This window comes from Hibiscus syriacus, unplaced genomic scaffold (genome assembly GCF_006381635.1).
Source record: "Hibiscus syriacus cultivar Baekdansim isolate YM2019G1 unplaced genomic scaffold, ASM638163v2 tig00110584_pilon, whole genome shotgun sequence".
Taxonomy (NCBI): Eukaryota; Viridiplantae; Streptophyta; class Magnoliopsida; order Malvales; family Malvaceae; genus Hibiscus; species Hibiscus syriacus.
In genome coordinates this window covers 2,563,265-2,584,166 of record NW_024062792.1, presented here as the reverse complement: position 1 = coordinate 2,584,166, position 20,902 = coordinate 2,563,265, and the positions used below count along the sequence as shown (strand labels likewise).

At 33.5% G+C, this 20,902-nt stretch overlaps 4 protein-coding genes across 4 annotated transcripts; all 4 read right to left on the bottom strand.

Moving 5' to 3' along the window:
• Positions 1–1,784: 1,784 nt before the first annotated feature.
• On the bottom strand, positions 1,785–5,486 carry LOC120133642 (ubiquitin-conjugating enzyme E2 2-like). The gene is made up of 5 exons (XM_039150187.1): positions 5,251–5,486; positions 5,149–5,174; positions 4,103–4,192; positions 3,922–4,010; positions 1,785–2,079 (listed from the first exon to the last, which is right to left on the bottom strand). Exons 1-5 carry the CDS (start codon positions 5,373–5,375, stop codon positions 1,951–1,953), a joined length of 459 nt encoding a protein of 152 aa, XP_039006118.1. The 5' UTR covers positions 5,376–5,486; the 3' UTR covers positions 1,785–1,950.
• A 6,456-nt stretch (positions 5,487–11,942) lies between these two features.
• Positions 11,943–15,852, bottom strand: LOC120133641 (probable zinc metalloprotease EGY1, chloroplastic). The gene is made up of 10 exons (XM_039150186.1): positions 15,450–15,852; positions 14,381–14,845; positions 14,106–14,246; positions 13,809–13,910; positions 12,989–13,200; positions 12,770–12,820; positions 12,609–12,678; positions 12,442–12,510; positions 12,293–12,343; positions 11,943–12,201 (listed from the first exon to the last, which is right to left on the bottom strand). The coding sequence occupies exons 1-10, from the start codon at positions 15,822–15,824 to the stop codon at positions 12,043–12,045; spliced, it is 1,695 nt and encodes a 564-aa protein (XP_039006117.1). The 5' UTR covers positions 15,825–15,852; the 3' UTR covers positions 11,943–12,042.
• Positions 15,853–17,315: 1,463 nt separating this feature from the next.
• Positions 17,316–19,394, bottom strand: LOC120133683 (probable inactive leucine-rich repeat receptor-like protein kinase At3g03770). The gene is made up of 7 exons (XM_039150218.1): positions 19,124–19,394; positions 18,910–19,043; positions 18,400–18,640; positions 18,025–18,225; positions 17,882–17,931; positions 17,682–17,793; positions 17,316–17,609 (listed from the first exon to the last, which is right to left on the bottom strand). The coding sequence occupies exons 4-7, from the start codon at positions 18,091–18,093 to the stop codon at positions 17,316–17,318; spliced, it is 525 nt and encodes a 174-aa protein (XP_039006149.1). The 5' UTR covers positions 18,094–18,225; positions 18,400–18,640; positions 18,910–19,043; positions 19,124–19,394.
• LOC120133682 (probable inactive leucine-rich repeat receptor-like protein kinase At3g03770) lies at positions 18,119–19,938 on the bottom strand. The gene is made up of 6 exons (XM_039150217.1): positions 19,686–19,938; positions 19,416–19,548; positions 19,207–19,220; positions 18,910–19,043; positions 18,400–18,640; positions 18,119–18,225 (listed from the first exon to the last, which is right to left on the bottom strand). Exons 1-6 carry the CDS (start codon positions 19,936–19,938, stop codon positions 18,119–18,121), a joined length of 882 nt encoding a protein of 293 aa, XP_039006148.1.
• Positions 19,939–20,902: the final 964 nt, after the last annotated feature.

The window sequence follows — 20,902 nt, the reverse complement described above, 5'->3', positions numbered from 1 at the left end:
TCCTAAGGGTAGTTCTAGTATGCTTTTAATGTTTGGAAATCATGTTTCCATTTCTCCTAAAACTTTAGATAAGTTAACAACCTATTTCTTCTTGTGATTAGTGAAAGGGATGGGTGAAAGCTCCAAAAAAAAGGTAAGGAAAATATGGTCCTTGGGTAAACTTATGATTGTGATTCCAACAACTAGTAGTAAGGTAACACACCTATAACTCTTTCATAATGTTTGTAGATCAACATGTGTAGTTTGCTTTATGAGTGCATGAGACATTATGGGTACATTTGTGTTCATGGAAGGGATGAGATGTCTTTGATGTTGTTCATGCATAAAAATGACCTATTATGACCCCTTTGAACATACATAAGACTTAAATAAAGTTTGAGGGCCTTATGAGGGTTTTCTTGTTTTGGGGTATCAATACTAGAAGAATAATACCAATATTATTTGTCTGAGAGGCAAAACTCATGGATTTTGTTTAGGTAGTATTGTTACTTTGTTATCAAGTATCGATACCAAAGGTAGAGTATCGATATTAGGGATGGTTTTTAAGTTCTAGCATCCAAAATTGATATCGGTACTCGGGGTAGTATCGATACCATAAGAGGATAATATTGATACTTTAACTAAGGGTATTGATAGTAAGGTAATTTCTCCAAACATCGAATATAAAATTGATACCGATACTCAGGACAATATTGATACCTTGAGAGGATAGTACTAATACTCCACCTAAGGTATCGATACTGGAAGTTTATTTCAAAAATATCAAAAGCAAAAGTGGTATCGATACCTAAGGAGAGTATCGATACTCAAGGGTCAATACTAATACTACACGGTCAAGTGTTGACACTAATACTACATGGTCAAGTGTCGATACCATCAAATCGATATTGGTTGAAAACCTTATTTCGTGTAGGGACTCAAGTCAGAGGTCTAAGGGCTTGAAACCTTAATATTAAAAGCTTGTAAGTAGAACATTGAATAAGTTTTGTGTATTACATAAGAACATTATGAGGTAAGATTTCATAAGGCTTATGCCTTTGTTTGACATTCGAAAAACGATGAGAACGCCTGAGTTACTTGTGTACGAAAATCGTCTAGTTGTATAAAAAAATTTCGGATATATCCAAACAAGTGTAAGGGCATTATAAATGCTAGTTAAACATCACTCCGATATTCTGTGAACCAGACACGTCCTGAGTACTATAGGAGAGTAGACTAGTTGGGTTAGATGTTGATGCTATATAAATAGATCTTCCCGAGGTAGTTGGAAGAGAATGTCATTTGGTTGTAGACATTAACACCCAATGTGATCTAGGTTCCGTCTAACTAGTCTTTCTCTAAAAATAAATACCTAATATTCTGACATTACACTATACTCATTAAGTGACACATGTCATATTTATATTTTGGCTAAATTATAAGATTTGAAAGGGAAAATAAATTACAACCACATAGATTAAAATACTATTTAATCCTTCATGTATAATACTTGAGAGTTGGAAAAGAAATGAAATGGGAGGTAAAATTTTAAAAAAGAAACAAGGGTTCCACGCAAGCAGCAATTCATATTGTTTGATAATCTTACAAATTCTATTACAACGAATTGCTCCTCCAATTTGGGCTTTTAGGAGCAAACAGTCGTATTTTGCCAGCAACATTAGTACCAGAAAATAGATAACTCAAATACACGACATTGACACAGTTACATTATAAGCTCAAGGAATAGGATTCAACATCAAGAAATTAGAAACCAGTAAAAATAAAAACCCGGAGTTGTTTGAGAAGCAGAAAATCAAACCCAATTCAAAGAAATCATCAACCAAACTAAAACAGACTATAGTACTTCATTCCCAAAACAGGAAGCTAGAGCAGTCTTTTGAGTTCTGCTAACACCACCACCCTCGGCATTTTTCATGGAATGATGCCAGCTTACAATCTCCAACACTGCACTTAGTCAGCAGTCCAGCTCTGCTCCACAATTTCACGGACTCTTCTGTTGTACTCCCGCTTATTCTCACTAAACATTCGAGCAGCTTCGGAGTTTGCTGGAGAGTTTGGGTTTGGATCACAAAGTAGAGACTAGAAAAAGCACAGCATTGTCATTACATTGTTTAGTCTGCCTTAATTGAGAAGCTGAGATTCACATTTCCAAGCTTTTGAGCAATGCAAACTAATATAATCAACCATATAATGATAATTAAAAAGAACCAGTTAATATGCAACCAAGGCTGTCCTAGAGCCCACTTTCACATTAAAGGTGAGCAGCAGCAAACATCTTAGATCTCTTCACAGCCATAAAAAGGATTAAACTCGATGCTCATATGATGCCATAAGTAATTCAACCAAAATGTGTAGTCTTGACTGCCTACTGAAACTGTTGAACCATGGTTTAAAAGAGACATGTGCTTGCCTCCTTTTGCACAATTCATATTATGGATGAAAATGTTTCCATGTAGTTTTGAGAATAATGATTAAGATGCCAGTGTATGGTACTAGAGGTACTCATCAACCAAGGGAAACGAAAAAAGAAGAGAAAGGTTAAGAGAATCGATAAATTCCAATGGAGAAAGGAAATCCGTTATTTCCATGTTCAGTCGAAGATGATATGCAAAAACATCGTTCCCACAATATGTAACTACTTTACTTGTTTCTGACATTAACAATCATTCTAGAAACTGGCTTCTATGGATATACCTTAGATTTATTTATTTACAAAATCTTCCTTGTTTAGTGTCCTGTCTCATTGTCAACTGTTTTCGGTGCACTCTTCCGTATTTCCCTTCAATGTGAAGCATAACAAATAGGAAACCTTTTTCAACATTATGAATTTTACTTCCATTGATTAGAAAATGAAGAAGAGTCGATAGAAAAAAAGTTTAATTCAAAGTTCTCCAACCTCTTCCCCAATTATCTAGTTATAGAAAAATATTTGAAACACAAAAACCTTTTTCACTTAGATTTATAAAACTCCTGTTTTATAGACTTTGTCATACAGATAGGAAATTTTCACACATACAAGAAGAAACCCGCCATCCCTTAATTGTGGTCCACCCTAGAAAAGAACTTTGCTAAAGAACAGAGACAATTTTACCTATGAAAACAAATTTGACACTGACTACTTAATAACTTCTCTGCATGGACAAAAACAACAAGGCAGCTAAAAAGAAGAAAAGGACAAAAGCTAAAGGTGAGGAATATGACAGGTTGCTCATTTTCAAGCTGGCCTACCATTGGATCATAATACATACACATAGAGCTTGTTTATGCAGCATGTATCTCAACCACGCGTGTCATCCTCTATTTTCAGTTTATTTTGCAATATCCTCATAACCACTGCAGTCCGTTCAAATATCTTTGTTTTACAAAAGTTTGATATACACAATTTCATGGTTCAATTATGGAGTCCAATCATTGGCTTTAGAAACTGTTTATGTTTGTCAAATATCTATGTTGTGAGAAAAATATCCATGTACTGCATGTCAGTGTGTGTCAATTTCTTTTTTCTGACCTGTTTTCTTTTTTATTAAATACAAATACTGATTGGCCAAATAAACATAAACACTGAATGCAAACACACCAGCAATACATGAATGGCTTGTACAGTACACATTAATATTACTAACTGAAATATATTCAAGTAAAGGGTTCTCATAAGGATATGCTTTAAGAAGGTAATCCTGGTGACTGAAATATCAATGAGAAGTATGCTCATTGTTATTGAAGGTTGTGATGTGATAGACTCAACTTAAGAAAAAGCCACATGTTTTGTTGCAGGAAAACAGATTCACCAAGGAAAACAATCACTCATGTAAAGACATGGATAACTCATTTTAAATTCAGCAAACCATGAATGCCATGATTTTGGTGAAGCCATTGATGAAGAAAGAAAAGAAAAGGCTAAAATGGAATAAAATGCCACACCTGGATAGAGGTGAGTATAGCTGCAACATCATAAATAGGACTCCACTGGTTTTGTAAAATATCCAAACAAATACTGCCATCTGCATAGACTGATCAACCCAAAACCGATCATTTTAAGGAAAATGAAGCAAAAACAGGAATATTAGAACATTAGACTACAATTAAAATCAATGATACATACTATTTGGATGAAACATTCGTGAGACGAAATGGACAGTTGGAGGCTCATTTGGATAATCCTCTGTAAATTGCAAAGTTAACTTGAACGTACCTGAGAAATTTCAAGAAAATGCTCATGTTACATGAGAAATAAAAAAGAATTTATTATGCTAAAAACATGACAATAAAGTATCAGTTAGGTGGTGAAAAAGTGTATCCAGTAATTAGATGGAAGAAATCTCAGATATCAATGACTATGGTGTCAAAGCTCACTGATAACTCATAATTTTCATTTATTAAATTTCCATTACAAATCTCATCAAAGCTCAAGAAAATACAACTGAAAACATTTTTTCAGGGGGCAGGAGGGAACTGAAAACCAAAATGAACAATCACTTTTATTGAGACTGACGCTACTACCCTTACCCCATTAAACCCGAGCAAGGTATAGCATTAATTCCCTGAAACAAGGGCCAAAAATCCCCCAAAATCCCAATAACCAGGCAATTCATTGAACACGAGTCATTAATTCTACACATTATAATGGTCAAAGAAATGGCGGACGATGAAAATGGAAGAGAAAAGTAAGATAATGCAATTGTTATTATGGCCAAAACCAATGGTCAATTGACAATAATCATCAGGACTCATGAACATCAACAAAACACAACAGAAGAACATACAAAATATAAACGCTAGAGCCATAAACTAAAAACAGTTCATCAACGACAAAACAGATTGATCCAAAATTCAACAGCACTCCATCTCCACCAACTCAAAACAAAATCACGCGTGCTTGAATCAAGTATAACTGCTTATTGATTAAAGAAAGCATGCAAAAAAAATACAGAGCATTTCATATTGTATGGAAAATGATTCAATCAGCGAGAACTGGAACAACAAAATCGTACAGTTTTATTAACTTCACCAAAAACCCAAAAATACAACATAATTGACAGCTCAAATTTCAAAACTCCGACAAAATCCCATAAGAAAATATCAACATCCCAACAAATTAAACTAAAAACCCATGAATTCAAATAAAAGAAAACAAAAAAGACGTGTTACCTCCATCCCACGGAGTATCGTCGGGTCTGCAAAAATGTCGAAAACCCCAGTAATTAAAATATAACAATAAAAAGAGAAGGAATGACGAAAATTGAGAAATACCCAAAAATGACAGCGTTCCAAAGCATGATATTATTATCTTGAGGAGCCCCACTAATACCAGCAGGTGGATCCTGTTGTAGCCTCTTGAAGTCTCTCATTAGCCTCTTCCTTGCCGGGGTCGACATCGCCTTCCTTATTTTCTAAAGCCAACCGAATCCGATCCAAATAAAATAAGTTAATAGGAAGAGATCTGAGGGAAATCTACTAAAGATCCATCTTTCCCTGCGATTTGTTTTTTTTTTTCAGCTAGGGTTTATATTTTGTTAGCAAAGGAGAAGTAAAATAGGGGTCATAAATATTAGGGTAAGGTATAGTAATGGTCATTGAAGTTTTTTAAAATTTTTATTTTGGTCTTTAAATTTTTAAAATTTGTAATACAGTCCTCTAATATTTATTCCATTTGTAATATGGTCTCCGACGTTACACTGCCATTAGTACGTTTGTAATATGGTCACTGAACTTTTCAGGCGCTTGCATTTAGGTCTCTCAACTTTTAAAACTTACAACACAATCTTCAATTTCATTCTAAACCCAAATTCATTTTCGATATCGAATTTTCTTTAGAAAATAAATATGAAAATTTTATCTTAAATATTGCTATATCATAGTCTTATAAAATCAAAGCTTAAAGATATAACCTACAAAACTTATTATAAGAGAAATAAAAGAGATAAAAACTTTAAAAATTCAGATACTAAATAAAAAACCATGAAATTCCTTCCAAATAAAGTCAATAAGTTAAAGGATAAAATAACAATTTCATTATGATAATCCCTAATAATTAATTAAGGATTATAGATCTTTATACTTAATGTGTACATGTTCATAATTAATTAAGGATTATAAAACTTTAGTATGTTCCTATTTGATTTGAAATATGCTACTCTTTGTACTTGTGTAAGTATGATAATCCCTAATAATTAATTAAGGATTATAGATCTTTACACCACTATCAACCATCCTTTAGCGTCACTCTAATTCTATAAATTTCTAAATTTAAATCTTAAATCCAAAATACCCAACTACTAAATCCCTAACACTCATATCGCCGACTTGCTTCTGTAGTGCACCAACTACGCGCAATAAAATTGAGCGTTAGAAAGAGTCGTTGAGATTGGAATTTCATAGAAAATACCCCACGATTGATTTTAATTTTTTTTTGCTAAAAACAGCCGTTGGGATTAGAATTTTATTGCAAATACCCCTTTCTTAATGCCAATCATAGAAAATGATTGATTTTAAACCCCATTTCGGATTGCATGCTGATAAGCGGTAGAATGGGTGATCGTCGAAAGTAATAATGATCGATGACAGAATTACTTTTGACGTTAGTGATATTTTGAAGAATTTTAGAATTTTTCTTTTTGAAAATAAGAAAATTAAGACTTTTAAAAAATCATGAAATTTAATTTTAAAAAAATAAAAGAACTAAAAGAAATTGAAAATTAAGTCGTGTATCAAATACTAATTGGTTGATTAATTTTTAGTTGTATTTTTAACGTTTGTCACATATCGGACATTTAAACTAATAACATTAGTAACTTTAAGTAACTACATTGACCTAAAAAAATTCAAACACAAAAGAGTATAGTTAAGATATTTTTTATTAAGCCTACACAAATTATAAATTTAGTTCTTATTAATTAATTTAATCATTTTAAATCTCAATATTTTTCTTTCATTATCTTTGTATTTTTTGAATCAAAGTTAAAATTTCATAAAGTCTTAATACAAAAATAAGTGTCCAAATTATACTCTTTTCCCCATTTAGGTGCCTAAACTTTTTTTCCGGTCAAATTGTGTATCTAAGTTGCAAAAGTTACTATTTTAAGTGCCTCGATCGTAATGATGTTAAAAAAATTTCGTTAAGTGACACGTTCCATGTTCAAATAATTTTAAATTTTTATTTTAAAAATCATAATTTCTTTGAAGTTATAAAAAAAACTCAAATCCCCAAAATCAACCCTAAAATCCCTAACCCTAACCTTATCATCTCCATTGTCGACCACCGTCACCTCTGCCACTCTTGGCATCTCCTTTGTAACTCCCAAATCCAACGGATTCGAGTGTCGCACGGAATCAACGAAGTGACTAACCCTTTTTTTATTAAAATCATATTCACTTTTAAAATATTTACGCAATGTATAAAACCATAACAATTTACAAAAGCGGAGCTCCAATTTAAAAACTTGATAAACAAAATAAATAATTAAAATATTACAAGTCGACTCATTTCAAACCATGACCTCTACAAACCCACTAAACTGTCAACATTGTACTCTGGTACTCTGATGATACCGTTGTCCCATCGCACTCCAAGAAACCTGAAACCTGTGAACGAAAACACATTTTGAATGATGAGCTCGCAAGCCTCATGCCACACAATACCTCTACTATACTACGTGCATTCATAACGTAAAGAATGCAAGCAAGTACAGTCAGATAAGTAGTACTACAACGTTATCAAACTACTAAACCATCTATTCAAGTTACATCACTATTACAATGGTCTGAGTCTCATGTTTCCCTTAGTCTAATGCTAAGGGCCTTGCCATGAGTATACATTTACTGGTTTCTAACCACAACGTCATACAACATACATCATCATACATAACACACAATCAAAGGTATGCATCATGGTATAGTCGGAGGATCACACAACATCTCGGGAATCACACCCTATATCCTACCTAAGGTACCCTAGATAAGACTCGAGTTACATAACATCATAATCTTCATCTAGAAAGGACCTCATTGCTTGTACCTTGGACACCTTCGGGGTTACATAGCATCGAAGCCTACATCCTTCTAATCTACTCCTCAGAAGTACTTGGGATACCTCCGAGGTCACACAACATCAGAGCCTACGCCTAGCTAGCATTTTAAGTGTCTTGGCACTGACTTGGATATATCTAGATATTTCTAACAAACTAGATGATCGTCGTACACACATAAATATACAAGGGTACCCATAGGCTAAACGCCTCAATATGTCACACAAGGGCAGTTAAGGTAGCTCGACTACTCATTAACATAGTTATCACAATCGGGTGAGGATATCCCCTTACTTGCCACTATCTCGCTCGCTATCTCATCTAAAAGGTTATGCAAAATTTTATTAGTCTTTTAGTATTTTATACCTTTAAGGAGGTTAATACTCATCTTTATGCACCTAGTATATTATTACTAGTCTAACACCCGACTTGGGTTGGCTAATCGATATCAACTCTCTAGTCACTCTCATCATATTTTTCCTCAATTCACCCTTAAATTAGATGGACGAATTGTATACGATAGTCATATAAAACTATCTTGGGTGTCCTGGTTGTTTCTCGATTATAAAGCAAATTTATAAGTCGTATAGAATCTTACTTCATAAGGTTCTTATGCTTAACACATAAGTATTCAAGGTTTTCACTTGTAAGTTTTTATTATTAGGGTTTTGGTAGTCCTTAACCTTTTTCTGATTCCTTAAACCAAAAATATGCTTCTTGCCTAATTCAATCTGATGGTACCGATACTAAGCCTCTTAATATCGATGTTGACCTTTCAGTATCGATACTCACCCTTGGTACTGGTACCAATTTTGGCTAATAGAATTTGAACTTAGCGATGGTATTGATACCATACCCTCGATATCGATACTCGAAGAACAGGGTACCAATACCTACCTAGCCCAAAAACTCTAATATTAATTATTTTGAAATTTCTTACATATTATTCATTAACAAGCTCTTATTAAAGAGCTAAACATGTCATATCATTAGTATCGCATTTTTTATCTCGTCAGTATCAATCACAACATTTCTATATTCCTCCCTCGAATCTCAATTTATTACGTAGTCATTTAGTAACTCAACTCTTACTAGTGTAGTTTATTTCATCCACTTAGGCCCACAATGACAGTTTAATAATTTTAGCCCTTAAGGGCATTATAGTAATTCACTATACTCTCAATTATATTAGATGTTTAAGACTTATGGAAAATGTAATCAATTAATCATCAGAGTCTTAGCATCTTTTATGTGTGTTTATAGGCTTTTAATATCAATTATTATGGCTCAAGTGTGTTTTGGTCATTTTATGCATTCGAGAGTATTTTAGGCTTCCTCCCATGTTTAACTAGTAATCAATTAATCAAACGTACTTTTCAGATCCTTATAAGGCATTATTCACAACTAGGGGCAATTTGTTAATTCATCCTATTAAGGGTATTATAGTAATTTCTCACGTTATCAAGTTATATCCTCGATCTCTAACATTATTAAATTCCCCACTCTTGGATTTATTCAGCATCTCGAAGTCCATAACCAATCATTAAAGATGACATCGATACCTTTATATAGGTATTGAAACATATTCTAGGGTATTAGTACTCTTCTTGAGTATTTGTATTGAAACAGCCCTAAGAGTCCTCTAAAATACCCTTAGTATCGATACCATGCATACATGTAGAATCGATATTCCCTTGAGTATCGGTACCAAAAATGGCTTTAAAATGACCCAAAAATCACCCTTTGTATTATTCAAAGGATGAGTATCGATACTCCCCTCTAGAGTATCGATACTCCCTTTATAAAAATCCTAATTTCACTTAGAATATGAACATTATCGATACCAATTCATCCAGTATCGATATTGGTGCCTAGAAAGACACTATTTTGCTCAGGAAACACCCCCAAACTCACCCTAAACCCTTGTTTTAAGGTCTAAGTTAATTATTAAATCTTATGAAAGTCATTAGGGTCATTATACTTCATTTTTACACTAACTTAACACCAAAAATATCCATTTCAAAAAATCGAGCACCCTAACCCCTACATGATCTTCCACCCATACAAGCAAAAAAAACTCATGTAGATGACATACAAGTAGTAAGGAAGAGTTATAATGTGTTAACTCAACTCCTAACAACCCAAAACATCTATAGCTTGCCCAAGGATCAACCTTTCCTTGACCTAGCTCAATAGCGGTTCTTGCACCACTCTTCCACCACTCAAAAGCCACCAAACGATTTCAAAATGAAAACAATGAGTAGTAGTTGTTAAACAACAACTAAATCAAATGAAAAACAAATGCAAATCAAGGGATGGGACCTTTGGAGCTCAAACCCTTCCAAAACTTCATGAAAGCTCAAGAACACCATTTATGAAGATGGTGAGCTTTTCATGAAGCTCAAGAACTCTAAATTAAGAATCTTACCTCTAGATTTTCGGATTGAAGAAAGAGATAAAGAAAGGTGAAGCCTTTTTCTTGTTCTTGCTTAAGAGAGTATGAAGAAGAATAAGACCAAATAGAGACAACGATGGAAGGGGAAAAATGTATAAATGAAAAGGAAAAGCCTTTCTATTCTTTTAGCCTAAAATGGACGTCCATGTCACCCAAAAATCCTTTCAAATCTGTCATGTTTCTCTTAAATGGTAGAATTACCATCTATATCCTCATTTTTTCTAAGCTTAAAAATCCCCTTTTTATCTTCTACAATGTTAATTTATTACCCAATTAAACTTAATTCGAAACTAATTGACTTCCATGCTATAATAAATCTATCAAATAAATTCTTGGGTCAATACGAAGCTACTAGACCAGTATTTGGGGCGTTACATCCCTTGTCAACCATCGTCACCCTTACTATCATGCGTGTCGTCGAATTGTATGAGTGTTATGATTTTAGGGTTTTAAGTTAGTCGTTTGGGGGTTATAGTTCATTTTCTTCATTGGGGATGTCTAATTTCTGAGTTTCGAGTCGTCAAGTAGAGGTTCTAGTGGAAGTTCAGTCGATGAAAACGACGATAAAACGATCAACATGAGTAAGTGATTGGAATTAGAGTTTTCAAAGTTATCGATTTTTTAAGGTTTGAGAAACTTATGGGTTTTTTCTTAATATATATATATATATATATATATATATATATATATATAATTTTAATTTTAAATAATTTTTTAAAATTATATAAATGTGACATGTGTCACTTAAAGGAAATTTTTAACAACAATTACAACTGAGACACTTAAAATGGTAACATTTATAACGTTAACTACTTGAATTAACCGAAAAATAATTTAGACACCTAAATAGAAAAAAGTATAATTTATACACTTATTTTTATATTAATCCTTTTAGAAATAAAAACTACATACACTCAAATAGGAAAAAAATACTAAGTTAAATCCATTGTTTAACCTAAACCAAATTATTTTTAGGTAAATAATGTAATAAATCACTCATCTATTTTTGTAATTTTGTTTTAGTTACTCAACTTTTGTTACATTATCACTAAACTTTTTGTTTTTGATCCGTTTTGATCACTCATTGTTAAAAAATAAACAAAACTGTTAATATGATAATTTTTTCAAAGATGATGTGACATTATTTTATGATGACTCGTTGATATTGATGTTAATTTTTTAAGACAAATGATCAAAACAAAAAAAAACATAAATTTAGTGATGATTTAAAAACAAAATAGTTAAGTGACCAAAATAGAACCATAGAATAGTTAGGTGACTAAATATGTAATTTACCCATTATTTCTTTATCATTAAAATTTAAGAGAAACGGGACATATGTACCAAAATTTTGAATTTGGCCTTAATGTCAATCCTTGCCACTAGGATTGTGGCTTTATTAACAATGTAAAATAAAAGCAGCAGAGATATCATATGTTATTTGGTATTTACTTTTGTACCCCCAATGAATCTACAGCCATAACTATGAACTAGCAAAGGGCAAAACCTAATGGCTTTTATGTCAAAATTTCCTTTACTCTCTTAAATTCTTTCCATTTAACATCAAAATGTACTTACAAGGCCTATGCCAAGCTCTTCCGCAAGCTCATCCCATACTGGCAGCAGTGTCAACAAAACAAGGAAAATAGCAACACCAACCGCGGTTTTCCTCCATGTTCCAACTTCGGTTACGTCATTTAAGCAGGGTTTTTCGGGAGTCCTCTGAGCATTTTTAGTTAAAAATAGGATAATAAGGAAGATGATTGTTAATTCTGCTTCAATTTCTTATACTAAAAACTTTCGATTGACATACCTGACATATCAGCACATACAGGCCCCAAGGAAGCGATAAAGGTCCTCCGATCTGCAAATAGGATAAAAGAGATTAGCCAAATTGTTTGAAAGACTGGGAGAAATCATTTATAACGAACGATCCAGGATGACTAACTAGAAGGTGTATACCACTCCTAGTCCAAGCAGTGTGTATGTTGTCAGACCAAACCCAACCAGCGCCCCTTTTCCGAAAGCACCCTGAAAAAATGCAGCAAACGATCAAAGATCTTGCAACCGAGATAGCATGAAAGCTAAAGAATGGAATGGCTTGAAGCTACGTATCGGTAAGAAGGTACCTGCACGGCCCTTCCACCATCAAGACACCCCACAGGAAGCATATTAAATGCTGTCGTAGTTAAGCCACACCTGAAATGGCAGGTAACGTGAATGGTAAGTATACCGAAAAAATCCAGATTAAGATTTAAGGTAAGAAGATAATCCTTGAATTTAAACCTACCATCCTGCAATCACAAGCGGATGAATTGATACCGTTGCAGCATGCATTGCCCTGTACATTGAGAATGTCCGTTATATTCTTTGGAAAAAATTGATCTCAATGACCTCACATGTACATCTGTTAGATTCATATAAAAGGAAAAGTGGAGAACAAAATTATTGGATCTTTGGATTTCATCAGAGGGCATTCCCAAAGAAGTCGATAAGAAAAAGGACATACGCATAACCAAGGGTTGCTCTACTGATGAGTCCAAGAAGCAAAGAACCCTGAAACAGCATGCTAGGAACCTGCACCAAATCCCCAGCTACATCCGGATTTGATGAAAGCAACAAACCGACAATGAACATTGAAAAAGACAGTGCAGCACCAGCAAATGGGCCAGCAAGGGAAATGCCGACTTGTGTACTCCGGTCAGGAAGAATAGATTTGAACTGCAGGAAGTGAGAGTCAAGGAAAGCTTTTAAAGTATCGGTTAAAAAGCTAAAGTATTTCCATCGGGCATTCCCCATTATTTGTATCAACTATCAAGTCAAGTTAAGTCAAGATAAAAGGTATAGAGAGGTCAGGCAGAAAATAACTGAAGAAACGATTCCATCAAAGGAAACTTATGACAGTCAAAAATATAAAATATATGATGTGCAATCTCAGGAAACAAAGACAAGGTCATTTTGACCCCAAGGAGAAGAGGGAGGAGAGAGGCAGACAGAAAGAATGAAGCATATATTCAGAAAGAGATACTGAATCATCAAAAGATGGATGTCAAGACAATAAGCTTAAGAAACCATAATTACTACACATCTATCAGTAAAGATCATCTAAAACTAAATCGAATAAAAGGACAAGTTACAGCGCATGTAACAAAGGTTTTCAAGTTATTGAGAATGTTGGAATAACGAAGTTCCTGAGCAATTCTCAACATAATGCATACTGGCTTAAATATCCTGTTTATACAAGGCAACCACCAGATCTTTAAGAAAGGCACTTTGGACAAAAACATTAAAAATATAAACAGACATAGCATTCTACCTTGAGTACTCACCTGAGTAATTGCACCAAAGCTTCCAAGAGTGATGTTCGGAATGAAGAAAGGAATGCTTAGCTTTACTTTCTTTGGAAAAGCAGCCAGAAAATGCCCAAGTTCCTGCAGGCAACAAATTTCATATGTTAGCAAAGTCGAAAAAAAGCATATAAAGGTAAAAAATTGATCAAGTTCACTGATTTTACTCATAAGCAGATGATTTTTTTATAACTACATTAAGTAAAAAAAACTGCTCAAACTAAAAGGAAAAAAATGGATAGTAAAACATCAGAAAACCATCAAAAAGCATCTGCATACATGAAATAAAAGAACGCCCAAAACACCATATGCTAGGGGCAATGCTGAATCGACAAATGGGTATAGCAGTTCCATATCTGGTGGATCAACTGCATTTGGATCTGTAAAGTATTTTACAACTTCTGGAGGAAGTCTGTTTATCTGTAAGAGATTGCACATTATCAATATATTCAGGAACATAAAGATTGTGTGCGAGAAAACTGCAGAAAACGTAACTCCCATCTTTCTACAGATAAATGCAGAAGTCTCAAAGTGTTTCTACAAAATTGGAATACCTGAGATGCAATACCTAACTCTACACTGGAACCTATAGTCAGGAAGAACAACAAAATAGCAATCACGTATTGCCAAAGTGTAGTTGGTCCAGGTTCTGACACTTCTTTCCTCAACAACCCAAAACTCACACGTGGCCCACCACGCGGATCTGGTGCTTCAGAATCAGGCTCCTCAACCATGAAAAGATTGTATTTATCACCCATGATCTCAGCCAGTTGAGTCTGGAGTTTTGCAAAAACATCCTCTCTCTTTCCTCTTAGATTTCCTAGAAAAAGGATGCCCTCACCGAGATCTCCAAATGGCTCTTCCTTAGTCACCCAAAATGTTGAATAGCCAAAAAGCTTGTCCTTAATTAGCTTTACATCAGCAGGATCAACTTTCTCAGGTCCAAGAAGCTCCATCAATTTAAAAGAATCAATTTGGAAATCAGTGTAGACTGATCCAAGAGGAGCTATATTCGGTGGCTGAAGAAAGAAAACATCAATAGATTATAATTCCTTAAATCATTCCACTTTTCTCACAAATTTTAACTCTCTTCATTCGTCTCCTTAGTATTTAGCATTTACAAGATTTAGTGGTATTTTATATAAAGCTATGTTATCTGGGCTCCGGTGAGTATCAGATACAAGTATGTTTAGGATGCTTGGCATGTTCAATTTCTTCTAAGTTCTTCAATGTGTTTAGAAGGTGCTTGGACACAAGATTCGAGTAACATAGATGAAAAAGATAGGCTTCAGTTGGTTGTTAAAAGTTGCTAAAAAGCAAAACCATAATAGATTATAAATGAATAGTTATGAAAATACAGTTCTATATAGAAGTAAATTTGGCATTTTTTGTGGAATGTACTATAATAAAAAAGTTGTTATTTGCTCTTATATTCAAAACGCAAGGAAAGCTTAACTACAAAACTTAACCTAAAATTTTCTCATAAACATTTATTCTTCTTCTTCTTCTTCTTCTTCTTCTTCTTTTTCATTCATTCTAACAAATTTCTATTAAAGTGCCAACTAAATTTAGAGAATAAAACAAATAAGAAAAGTAAACAAAAAGAATATCAAAACGATGTACCCTAGAGGGAACAGATGGAGGCAGGTCACTGCTGGTTCGCTTCTCCTGCACCGACTTTTCTTCAGGCGGAGAGGCCGTCGTGACGGCGGATTCCGTGGATGAAGCAGTATTACTACTATCCTCCTTAATGTCTCCATCATTTTGGGAGTAATCGCCGTCATTGCTATTATTATTATTGCTGCCACTAAAACACCTAATTCTGAGAAACTTTTCGCGATAAATATCCTTGGAAAATGCTCCTCTACATAAATAACACAAGTTCCTCTTGGATTTTCTGGACTGGAAGACTTGAACGCCAACTCTTTCGCGGAAAATTGGACTGAAATTGAACCTGAGATTCACAGCGCTAAAACTAAAGCTCGTGAGAGTTCCCATCCAAACGATAAACCTCCAATCAACTCTTCCTTAAAGAGTTTGAAAAATGGAAAGGAAAGGTCCTCAATTATTTATTTCTTTTTTTCTGGGTTCTGAAACAGAGAAAGAGGGAGCTGAAAATTTATCCGCTTCGTTGTGGGATATTCAAAACAAATATCTATTGTGCCTTTCCTTTTATTTGGATTTTTTTAATTAAAATAATAAAAAGATTATACTTCTATTTCATTCAAATAAATAAGATTAAATGAGTGCATGGGTCGGGTTTCGGCCAACCCGACCCGATCCAACCGAAAAGTTTGACATCATTCGTTTGATCCGAAAAATATATACCCTTCACCCTATTTGAATCTGACTCAATTTTTTGAGATAAAATTCGAATCTAATCTGATCAGACTCTAAATAATAAAAAATATTATTTTTATTTAATAAAAAAAGTGATTTAATTGAAAAAAATAATAGATAGAAATGTATTATTGTAATTATTCCTAAACATATAAGGTAAAATTATATTTTTTTGAGGTTAGATCAAATATTTTTTACCCTAAATTCGAATCCGAATTAAACCTGATTTTTTTTTAAAAAAAATCTTACCTGATCGAATCGAATTAAGTCGAAACCCTTCAAATTTGAATTTCATGCCCATCCAGTAAGAAATATTATTGTTAAAAAATGTGAGTTGAGGTACTTTTATTATTAGTCTCTCTTATTAAATTTTTAAAGAGACTTGATGCTTTTTAGTGGATGTCTTTCCATATTTTTTACTGTATGATTTAAATTTTTTAATATTATATTGATTTAGAATTATTGAAAAAATGAAAATAAACGATTGAAATTGTTTTTTATTGACCTATTCTTATTCAATTTAGATAATAAAAAAATGATTTAAGTCGTTTTATTTTTATTTATCTTATTATTATACATTAATGTAACACTTTATAATTTTACATTATGTAATGGAATCCTACCTCATTTTAATTATTTAAATTTATTAATATTTTATTAAATTAATCTCTTCGTGTATCGTTATTATGTTTATAATTTTGAGTTATACATGATTAAAAAAATTATCATTTCGAAGGTGATTTTATTCAAAATGTTATGAATCGTACAATACTTACGAACTGAGAGGGAATACATCCTCACCATTTCAATTAAAAAAACATTATTGTTGCGATAAATTATTTCGTACGATGTGATGATTAAGAAGCCATGAAATTATAATTTAAAAAAAAAGTATTTCTTTTTGATAATATATTTTTCGTAAACCAAAGGTCGATTAAAGTTCCTCGTATATGAGAATAGTTATTTCATGTATCATTGTCTTTATATTATCCATGATTTTCAATCATTAAAAATAATCAATATCAATCTATTCAAAATTAATTAATAGGAAGATAATTTTTCCTAAATAAATTATAGTAAGGAGAAAATTTGTCAAAAATTCGAATTTCATGTAAGTTGATTGTTGTATTCTAAGGGTGGCAGTACAATCTATAAGCTCCTGGTTTCCATTGCAAAGGCGACACGGTGTGGAGGTTCAAAAGGAGAGCCCGGAGATCCTTCGCTGCTCTGGGAATCGACCTTCCATGCATCTTGAACTTGAGCTGCAAATTGCAAGTTCCATAGTACATCATCAACAGAAGGCCTCTCTGCAGGGTTCTTCACTAGACATCTTACACAAATCTCCATCATTGTCTTCAATGACTGATCCGAACAAGACGTCCGAACTGCCGGATCCGCTACAAGTCTTCTCATTACATCATCGGTTGCCGTGATTGCCTCCAACTGCACAGGTTTGAAATATAGTGAATTAATGGTTTGTATACGTTGAGTTCCATTGGATGTTCCAAGTATTGCCTGTTTTTTAAGAATTTGCACTTGTTTCCTGGATTTTGATGGCCTCCCAAGAATCATTTCGAGTAAAATAACTCCGAAATCATAAACATCAGACTCATCATCATACCTTTCCCTGTCATGAAACAACAGCAAAGGGAAACAATTTTAATTAAACATCATAATTTAGAAGCTCTTTTATTGACACTGACTTAATTATAAACCTTGTACTAGTACTTGAATCTTTGTGTGGAGCAGAAGTTCCACGGCCCACCTGCAAGATCGAGTAGCAGTAAATACGATCACACACCGGCGAATTTGAAGAAAGAAGTCTTTCGAGAATGAAATTTTTATTCGGTGTCCATACCTTGTCTTTGGTCTCTGCTAATAAGGGCAGGTTGTAACTGCTAATCTTTGAAACAAGGTTCTGGTCCATCAAAATATCAGTTATTTTCAGATGATTACACACCAGGCACAATCCCAGTATGCAAAAATTGGATGCCCTTTGCTATCCCGATTGCAGCCGATATGCGCTGTGCCCATGTAAGTGAGTGTTTGCCATTGCCTCCTGCAAACCATAATGTCAGACACATAGATATGGTAAAATAAACATTATTTGAAGGGCCCTTCAAGGGTCATATACGGAAAAAACAAAAGAGTCGAGTTCTACGGGGAAGAAGGGTTAAATAGTATGGCCTTAAATCTCAGTACAGAAAATTTTATCACAGAGATTAAGGATTACCAGATATCCAGCTCCTGAGAGAGCCATTTGGTACATATTCAAAGATCAGAAAAATTCTGCTGACACTTGAATCATCCAAGTAACATTCAAAGCAATGGCCAAGAGCACTGACTAAATGTCGATATCTCAATTTCGAAATAAGCTCTACATGATGCATAAAGCTTTGTGTACTATGGCTTTTCTTCATTTTCAGGCATCTAATGGCCACAAATGTTCCATCTTTCAGCCTACCTCTATACATCTGAAATCATAAAAGTCAATGTGTTGGAAGATTTACCAAGGAAATTAATTTTCCCATATTTTTGTTCAAGATAATCGAAAAAACAATATTCAGTTGCAAAATTGTTGAAGCACAAGCTCACTTCTTCCATATGAATCAGATTCAGTTTTATCAATGATAAGGCTATGGGTTTCGAACTCCGATCACCGACCAATACAAAACTTCAATACCATATCGGAGAATCATTGAAATTTTAATTAAGCTCTTGTTATGATAACTATATCAGATACATGTCCCTGAGAACCTTCACCCATGAAAGCGGTTGTGTCAAAGTTGTTTGTAGCAACCTCAAGTTCTTCTAATGAAAAGGTTCGATAAGCCGGTAGTCCGAGTGCTCCTGTATTCATCGTTTGCGACATATACCCTTCAAGTAGACAAAATTCATATAGTTCGAAATCTGGAGTCGTCATTAACTAGAGGAATAGAGATAGAATGAGATCTTACTTGCATCAGTATATAACTTCGATGAGTACACAGTTGATGCTTTCTCTGCAATCAATCTTGTAGTAGTTTTTTTTATGTCTTACCGGCATTTGACCTCCTAACAAACATGAAAACAAAACAGATAACTACTATTCCACCGATAATTCCTCCGGTTATGGCCATGGCAAGAGCTACTTTAGAAGTTTTGGACTTCTTTTGGTGAGGTAAGATTCCCACAGCTAAGGCTTCGTTGTAACAGAAGGAAAACGGATGTTGGTTTTCGTTTCCTGTAACGAGGCAATTTCAAGCATACAGGGAAACTCGGTTTTTAGAATTTGAGAGAGAGCTTGGCAAGTTTCCGGACAAAGGGTTTGATGATAAATCTGCAAATTCAAGCTCTGCATTGCAGGAAGTGTTTTCAAATAGCATCCCACTAAGCTTGTTGTCTGCAATATTCAAGTAAGTAATGGAAGGTAGGGATAACAATGATGGAGGAAATGGCCCAACAAATCTATTGAATGACAAGTCAAGCCATTCAAGTTGGTAAAATGAGCTCAATTCAGAAGGAATGCCGGATCGAAACCTGTTCTTTCCCAATACAAGGCGGACCAACTTGTTGCCAAGCCGAGGAAATCGAGGCCGAAAGAATTATCTTCTAGATCAAGCTTTTGAAGATTTGTCAAACTGCTAAGATCAGGAACTTCCCCAGAGAAATGGTTATGAGAAAGTGCAAGAATTCGAAGATTCACCAAACGGTTAAACAATTCGGGGAAGTGCCATTGAACAAATTCTTCCTCAAACTCAGAACAGTCAGAATGGGAAACGAACCGAGCCATTCAGGTAGCTGACTGGAGAACAAGTTATCATCAAGTATGAGTGTTTGAAGGCCAGTGACAGATGAAAGCTCATGAGGGATGGTCCCGTATAGAGAATTCGAACTCATGTAAAGTATCTCCAATGAAACTAGACGCGAAATTTACCAGGAAAGGGCCCCCCGTATACAAAGTGTCGTATCCGGTTTTTGCTCATGCAAGAAATTTTACTTGGTGGGAAAGATAATATGAATAAATGGTTTTTATTGAAATGTTTTGGGAGTCGTCATCGACCTTTTGGATGTAGGTCGAATACCTAAAAACATAAGTTAAAAGATAAACTGATATGCGTTTAACCAAAAAATCATTCTTTTTAATAATAAAAAGGATTTGTGGTCGGTTACGTTTGGGGAAGGATTAGCACCTCACAACGCCCAAAAATTGATTCATGTCAATTATAAATTGTTTCTAGTAGTAGAAGTTTAAGAATTCAAATGTAAATTTAATTTATGATTCTCTTATTGCAAATTTATTAAGATAATTTTAAGAAAATATAATAAAATATAAAAGTAAAGTAAATATTTATATATATATTTAAGTTATTATAAATATGATATTTATTCATTTAAAAATATCAGAAAATGACCTCTAGTTGTTTTAAGACAGCCCATTTCTTAATATTAAAAAAAATAATAATAATAAAATGTAATAAATATTCCTAAAAAATAATTTAAATAAAACTAAATTAAATATATATAATTTTTATAATATTTATTTATTTAAAATACCAGAATATGACATCTAGTTATATTAAGACTGCCCTTTCTTAATATTTAAAAATAAATAAATATGATTATTTAAACAAATATATATTTATATGACTAATGTGAAAATAATAATAAAACAATAATTAAAGTTACAATTTAAACATATCGAAAGTAATAATAAAAATAAAATAAAATTGCAATTAAATAATGATCAAAATAAA